Genomic DNA, 8,679 nt, shown 5'->3' on the forward strand with positions numbered 1-8,679 from the left:
CAATTCTTTCAAACAAGAAGCAAGAAGTGTGAGGCATTTAGATAAAAAAAAAAAAAAAATCCACAAGATCCCAATTCAAACAAGTTTTCTTGATCAAACACAACATAATAATAAAGAGAGAGAGAGAGAGAGGCATACGGAGCGGGCGAGGTAGAAGACGAGCTTGAAAGAGAACTTGCGGAGCTCCTTGAAGAGGACGTAGCAGAGGACATGTGATCATGCGAGCAAGTCTCAAAAACTGCACATCACATCGCATGCACTATGCACTCCTTCGGGTCCATCGGCCGAAGAAGGGGAAGGTGGGATCATACACACTATCATACACCCTTCTTTAAGCCAAGTGCTTATAAGGCAAAGGTGGGAGACGTTTCTCCCCGATGTGGGATTGAACAAATCCATGTGAATAGGAGTAAGGGTTGACAATACCCGTCTCAAAGCGGACAATACCTGATTGGGAAAAGATTCGTTTCTCCCACAAATGCCTTGATTTTAAATTGTCAAATCTAAAGGCAACCCAAATCAATTCCCCACTTCCTTGAGAATTTTACTGATGGATATTCAAACTCAAATTTTGGACTTAAAATGTAAATATGGATCTTTAGTAAGCAGGAAATGGTGGCTTTATACGACTCTTCACGAAATCATGAAATAGACTCATTTGGAGTTAAGAGGGCACTTTATGCAATTTTCAAAAATAACACCGTCCAGGGAAAATTGCTTCCTTTATGCTATTGAAGTATCACATTACAATGCCAACTTTACACAAGGAGATTCAGGTACCTACTTGGGAAGCATTCTTATTGCAATGGTGCACCAAAAAAAAAAAAAAAAAAAAAAAAAAAAAAAAAAAAAATCTAAAAAATCATGAATAAGTTGCTTGCAGAAACCCAATTCAGATGTAAAACTCTCTGGCACGTTGAAGCATATAGCTGCTAACCTATAAAAAGCAAAACTATCACCTAAAATGAAAAATCCCAACAGTAAAACAGGCTATGCAACATTGCTCGCCCCTTCAACTAATTTGATACCCAACAATTACCTCATCTGATTTGAATGGAGATGAATCCAATCTGTGTTTATTGTCTCCTACCCAGGCCTCATTTCAAGGTAGTAAAATTGTGAGTGCAACCAACTGAGAGAATGCATTGGTTCTTACAAAATCTATGTCCATTGCTGGAAAGTTGCCATGTTTCCTAATCTATCAAGATGGCACTTTTCCCTCCACAGGTGATGATTCAAGCTTAGGCAGCAGTTCCGAGACCACCTTTTGTAATGCAATACAGTTCAACTGGTGGTTGTTTCCATTAATGACAAATTTCGAGAGAAATGTAATTTCTTCAGTGTCCACATTTTCAGCAAGCAGTTCATTCCAAAATTCTTCATCCTCATTAAGCTCTGCCGTCTTCATGAGTTCTACAACTCTCTGCAAGGTTGCCACATTCCTACCTGCACCACAACCCATGGCGGTTGCAGCACCCACTGCATTTGCGAGTGCTAATGAACTAACCATGGGCATATTGTGTATAAAACCAAATGCAATAGCAGCCACAAAACTATCTCCGCACCCCACAGTGTCAATAACGTTAACCTGATCACATTGCAGAATAACAACTACTTGTTTCATTTCACATTAGGCAAGAAAGGAAGATGAACAAGGAATTTAGGAAGGTTAGAATAATGCACTAGAAGAAAGTGAGCGAATATGGACCTTTTCACATTATTGGAAGAAATTTTCATTCCACTAATATTTAGTTAACTTATAGTTTTAATACAAAATATAGCACACAATCATATTCACTGCATGTCAAACTCTTGGGTTTTATGTTATTTATTTTAACATTTTTTCACATGATTTGGTACAAAAGGCTTCCTCTATGGTGCAACAGCAAGAGAATGGGTAAATATGTAGTTTAAAATAATAAATTAAATATGAAGAACACACTTGAATGACATTATTAACCCCAAACTTCTGTTATAGTTAGTCAAAACACAGATCTTCAACAGCTATTATTATTATTATTATCATTTTGATAAGACTTTCAACGGCAATTATTATTATTTTTATTTCTATAAGACTTTCAAAAACAATTATTAATATCATGGTATCAAAGAAGTCCAAAAAAGAAATTCATGGAAACATCATAAGAGATCATGTTGAGATTCTAAAATAATACCTTGAATGCAGGAGCACAAGATATACTTGACATAGAGATTATAATTGAACCCCTTGAACCCATCTTAACAATCACCCATTTTGTGCGCACACCTTTCTTGAGCAGCTCCTGCCCTGCTAATATTGGATTTTTTATGCCAGTCAGTGCTTCAGCCTGGCAAATCATTTACACAAGTGGAATGGATTAGGAAAAAAAAATCTAGTAAACTATGCACAAATAGAATTTTCCACCATAATTTACAAAGACAAAAGCTACACTTTAAAGAAAGACTCTACTGGAAGGAAGTTATTGAAAGAATGGGGTTGTAAGCCTACTATACTCTTGCTAGGTATACCAAGGCCACGACAGGTTCAAGACAAACTACAATCATTCAGATATGCAACTAAGGTCTATTTACCAACATGAATATGGAACTCCAAAAAGATAGTGATCCAAGGAAAACTTTTTGTGATACATTATATCTAATTCCTCACCAACATGAATCAATAATTCCATCAGGATAAAAAGACCTTTCCGATCTTTGTAAACTTTTGGTACTATTGTATAGAAGAATCATATATAAAAGTGTACAGCCTGACAAATCGGTAGTCCATCTAAGCAAATGTAACAGTCATAGACACTAGAGTGCTGATGTACCAAAGAAGCAAAAAGGAAATTATAATATAAAGGCCAAGCCAACTTTCATTATAAAACCAAAATGTTGGGAATCAACATTTTAATTGCCTGTAATATGACAAACAGATGTAGTTCAGACAGGCACGGCAAAAACTAATGGAAACAGCACAATGAAGATTCAATATTTAAAATTAAAGGTTTTCCAAGGACATGAGAAGAAGAAAAAGGGTGTAAAAGAAGATGGTAATGACTAAATAGAGGCTAAATGGGCATAGAGCAGAAGTATAAATGGCCGTTGGGAGAAGAATGGTGCAGTAATGCATAGTGTTGAAAAAAGGAAACAGCAATTCAGCAGAAAGAAAAGAGCGTAAAATAACATAATATGACAAGTGAAGAGGTCCCTAAACAGAAACAAGAAAAATAAAGCGGCAAAAGAGAGAGAGCATAATAATAATAATAATAATAGGTGATGTAAAGAGTGAAACGGACCTCATCAGAAGTGAGAAGAAGAACGTCGCTCATTGTTAAGAAGTGGGAAAGGGCTGTCTGTTGTTGGGGAGTTCCATTGGAAAGAGTGTTTCCACGGGGTCCAGGATCGAAAAAAACACAAGTCCCAACTTCAACAGCATATTGTAGAGCAGAGGTGAGCAGGTGGGGGAAAGCTCATCAAAGCCATAACCATTACAAAAGAGGATCTTAGAGTTTTGAATGGCCATCTTGACTTGGTTGGAGAGGGTGGTCAACCAACTGAAAGCAGGCTGGTCACTGAAATCAGCTCGACTGAGAAACAGAAACAAGGTTGATTTTTGAGGCACAAGATACATAGATAGATAGATAGATAAGAAATATAATTGTGGGGAGGGGGTATACCTGCAAAAACCATGTCTTTGTAAAGGGTCAACAAGAACCCAGCAGAGAAGTGTTTGATAAGAAGAGGCAACATGAAGAAGAAGATGATCAGAATGTAGTTGAGTGGGGGTCATCATTCCAACCATAGAAATACCCTCATGATGAAGGACGTCTAGGAGGAAGCGTCCATAAATGTCGTTACCGACATGACCAATTGTTATACAATCAAGTCCAACCCGACCTGCTGCTATTGCCATATTGCAATTACCACCGGCTTCCCAGTATTGCTATAATAATAATTATAATAATTAAAAAAAAAATTGAAAATTGAAAGCTGAAAGTAAGAGAGAGAGAGAGAGAGACCTTATCGGGCGGTGAAGCTGATAAGCGATCCATGTAGAGCTTGCGAAGAGCAGGGTCATTGGGGGGCAATTCGGGAACATTAAGCACAATATCAACGCACAGATTTCCCAAAGTGGCCACATCTATTTCTTTTGATTTCCCTGTGGCTGTTATAATTCCTACGTTTGAGCTTCGCTTGGCCCTTGGAGTTGGAGGATTAGGATACACTTGCTCTTTTTTGCAGCAGCGAGGGATTGACCACTGGGAAATGGAGCGCCTCCTCCTAGGTCTAGGTCTAGGGTTTTGTTGATTATGATTATGATCATGAACATCGTATTCATATTGATATGGAGCATGGTATGCGAAAGGGAGTGAAGATTTGATGAAGAGGCTGGTGGTGGTTGTCAGATGATGGATCATAGGCATTCAGTTTCCTCAACCGATATCACAAACCCACAAAACCTACAAACTAACTTCTACTTCTACTTCTACAACCAACAATACAGAACAGAATTTACTTTGAGTAATGTTGTATTGTGTTGGAAGCAGGAAGCGAAGAGAGGGATTATAATTATATTGTTATCTACTACACAATTGACACTACACCCCAATTCTTTCTTCTCTTCTCTTCTCTTTTCTTTTCTTTTCTTTTCCTTTTCACAATATTTAAATACACTTATAACTTTTGTTTCAATTTTTTTAAAACTCATTTCAATTTTAATTCTTCCTATAATACTTAAATAAATTAGTACTTCACATCAACTTAACAACACCACAATCTATCGATAGAAAAAAAAAAAAAAACACCACCACCACACTGCCCACATGATAACATAATATAACTAATATTAAGATTTTGTCAATTTAAATTAATATATATTTTTAAATTTACATATTTACGAAAATTATTGAACTAAAAATTCAAATTCAAATTCAAATTCAAATTTATTTCATATAATTAATTTTTTTTATACAAAATAAAAATTCTATTCTAATTTTACCTAAGTGTATATATGTGTGAAACTCCTTCTGAGAGACTTAAATCTTGACCATTATCTCCACATCCTACAAATATTTATATTTGTAAAGTGATCATCATGCCAAAGATACACAGTAATATATAACTAAATTATTTGAATGGCTGATTCTCAAAAAAAAAAAAAAAAATTATTTGAATGGCAATAGATTTCATATATTTTTTGTTTACAAATGAATTTGGTGAAAATTCATTCCAACTTTTTCCTTGATAATTTTAAGTATTTTTTATTTCATAGAATTATATTTCTTTCTTAAAGGAGAGAGAAAAAAAAAAAAAAAAGTGTTCCTCCACTCAAGTTTGACAATTGACATGACAGATTTTTCTTAAAAAGTGTGGGAACTGGGAATCTCTATGGCCAACTTTTTAGTAACTATGATGACCTATATATTATTGTTTATGATTTTATTAATTTGTTTTGACCAGAATCCTCAAATCTTTCCCATTTTATTGAAGACATAAACAACATCTTATCTTTCTATAACCCTCATCTTAAATAACATAGTTAAATAAAAAAATTTATTACTAAAACTAATAAGGCCATACCCTTTTATTATCCGATTTTTTTTTTTACCTTTATTATAAATTTGATAATCACAAAGAAGAGGGGATATTTTGAATATTGGACGTTTTCGTTGTCATTGAAAGTACTGGGTGGTGCCACAAGCTCAGCAATTGGAATTTTCAATTTTCAAATATTATGATGTCATGTAAACTTTTATCTAATGCACAATTTAACATTACAAGCACTAGTCTATACAAATGTATCCACTACCAGAGGTCCATCCAAAAGATGCATATTCTATATATATATCCGTCCATTTAGAATATATCTTTTATTCTAAGATGATGATGGTTGTGAATTTATGATAGAATTATAAAAGCATCCAAGTTGCTACCGCTTGTTAATGTAATGATCCCTCTAAACCCCCCGCCTTCTTTTTTTTTTTTTTTTAGCATGCAAATCCACCTGAATTTTTTTCATACAGTTATTTGCTGTGATTAGCATTTCTACCAGAATTTTAAGTTGGTATAAGTTCATCACTTCCAAAGTAAGAAGGATATGATATTTGTGTCTGACAAATAATCTGACTGCTAAAGGTAGATGAAAGAAATTCAAATAATCCTGTGACTATTTGGGTTTCGAATTATCTGAGGAGATGGTAGGATATTTGTATTTCACATACAATTAATGTGGCTGCTAAAGGTAAATGAAAGAAGCCAGGTGATTGTGCTACTATTTGTATTTGGGCATTTGGAATGATTGGTGGGAGATTCCAAAACTTTCTTCCTTTCTTGAACTTTGTGACAGCCATGTGCATCTTTAGTAGGAGTATATGTTATCGAAATACTTATGGCATGCGATTTAGGAATGTGATTTAATTATGAAACATGTGTCTCACACGCTTATTGTATTTATCAACTAATAATATGTTGTAATTAGTTTGCATCTATTGCTGTTTCAGATACCATTAGAAGTGGACATTAGAAAAGGTGGTGATGACGGTGTTCCTATAGTAGTGTCAGCGCCTGATTCTCTAGTTTCCAAAGCATATGGTGATTTAGCTCAAAAAGTTGTGGACAGACTCGATGAATTGTCCAAGGAACACCCTCCTCCCGAGATTTTGCTGTGAAGTTGTGGGGTTTGTTTCAGAAACTAAATAAAGCGCCCCCTTTACTAGTTACTACGAGTTCTTTAGGCAATTTTTTAATTATGGATTATTCTTATAGGTATGGGACAATAATTATGCAATTTTTATCCATTTTTTCCCAACGTATTTACATTGCACCATCTTAGGAAAATTTGGTCAAAGTTTGGAAAAAAAGTGAACCTTGTGATTTCTAACTTTGAAAGCTGATCTTTTTATTTATTTTTATTTAAAAGTCGAAAGATAAGTTCAAGTTGGTTAAAGTGAGAGAGAGAGAGAGAGAGAGAGAGAGAGAGAGATGGGATTTTGATGGTTCAGGATGTTTCAAAAACGGAATATGAAGCTGCAAAAAAAAAAGGATGTTTCAACAACGGAATATGAAGCTGCAAAAAAAAAAAAAAAAAGAAGGCGGGGGGTTTAGAGGGATCATTACATTAACAAGCGGTAGCAACTTGGATGCTTTTATAATTCTATCATAAATTCACAACCATCATCATCTTAGAATAAAAGATATATTCTAAATGGACGGATATATATATAGAATATGCATCTTTTGGATGGACCTCTGGTAGTGGATACATTTGTATAGACTAGTGCTTGTAATGTTAAATTGTGCATTAGATAAAAGTTTACATGACATCATAATATTTGAAAATTGAAAATTCCAATTGCTGAGCTTGTGGCACCACCCAGTACTTTCAATGACAACGAAAACGTCCAATATTCAAAATATCCCCTCTTCTTTGTGATTATCAAATTTATAATAAAGGTAAAAAAAAAAATCGGATAATAAAAGGGTATGGCCTTATTAGTTTTAGTAATAAATTTTTTTATTTAACTATGTTATTTAAGATGAGGGTTATAGAAAGATAAGATGTTGTTTATGTCTTCAATAAAATGGGAAAGATTTGAGGATTCTGGTCAAAACAAATTAATAAAATCATAAACAATAATATATAGGTCATCATAGTTACTAAAAAGTTGGCCATAGAGATTCCCAGTTCCCACACTTTTTAAGAAAAATCTGTCATGTCAATTGTCAAACTTGAGTGGAGGAACACTTTTTTTTTTTTTTTTCTCTCTCCTTTAAGAAAGAAATATAATTCTATGAAATAAAAAATACTTAAAATTATCAAGGAAAAAGTTGGAATGAATTTTCACCAAATTCATTTGTAAACAAAAAATATATGAAATCTATTGCCATTCAAATAATTTTTTTTTTTTTTTTTGAGAATCAGCCATTCAAATAATTTAGTTATATATTACTGTGTATCTTTGGCATGATGATCACTTTACAAATATAAATATTTGTAGGATGTGGAGATAATGGTCAAGATTTAAGTCTCTCAGAAGGAGTTTCACACATATATACACTTAGGTAAAATTAGAATAGAATTTTTATTTTGTATAAAAAAAATTAATTATATGAAATAAATTTGAATTTGAATTTGAATTTGAATTTTTAGTTCAATAATTTTCGTAAATATGTAAATTTAAAAATATATATTAATTTAAATTGACAAAATCTTAATATTAGTTATATTATGTTATCATGTGGGCAGTGTGGTGGTGGTGTTTTTTTTTTTTTTTCTATCGATAGATTGTGGTGTTGTTAAGTTGATGTGAAGTACTAATTTATTTAAGTATTATAGGAAGAATTAAAATTGAAATGAGTTTTAAAAAAATTGAAACAAAAGTTATAAGTGTATTTAAATATTGTGAAAAGGAAAAGAAAAGAAAAGAAAAGAGAAGAGAAGAGAAGAAAGAATTGGGGTGTAGTGTCAATTGTGTAGTAGATAACAATATAATTATAATCCCTCTCTTCGCTTCCTGCTTCCAACACAATACAACATTACTCAAAGTAAATTCTGTTCTGTATTGTTGGTTGTAGAAGTAGAAGTAGAAGTTAGTTTGTAGGTTTTGTGGGTTTGTGATATCGGTTGAGGAAACTGAATGCCTATGATCCATCATCTGACAACCACCACCAGCCTCTTCATCAAATCTTCACTCCCTT

The 8,679-nt window shown here is 33.4% G+C and overlaps 1 protein-coding gene across 1 annotated transcript; it reads right to left on the reverse strand.

Moving 5' to 3' along the window:
- Positions 1–657: 657 nt before the first annotated feature.
- Positions 658–4,623, reverse strand: LOC112027235 (fructokinase-1). The gene is given in 6 exon segments (XM_024059901.2): positions 658–1,588; positions 2,175–2,327; positions 3,279–3,439; positions 3,442–3,569; positions 3,660–3,925; positions 4,002–4,623. Coding segments are annotated over 6 exon segments (1,500 nt in total). The 5' UTR covers positions 4,407–4,623; the 3' UTR covers positions 658–1,201.
- Between the last annotated feature and the right edge of the window lie 4,056 nt (positions 4,624–8,679).

The sequence above is a fragment of the Quercus suber genome, unplaced genomic scaffold (genome assembly GCF_002906115.3).
Source record: "Quercus suber isolate HL8 unplaced genomic scaffold, Cork oak 2.0 scaffold_228, whole genome shotgun sequence".
Taxonomy (NCBI): domain Eukaryota; kingdom Viridiplantae; phylum Streptophyta; class Magnoliopsida; order Fagales; family Fagaceae; genus Quercus; species Quercus suber.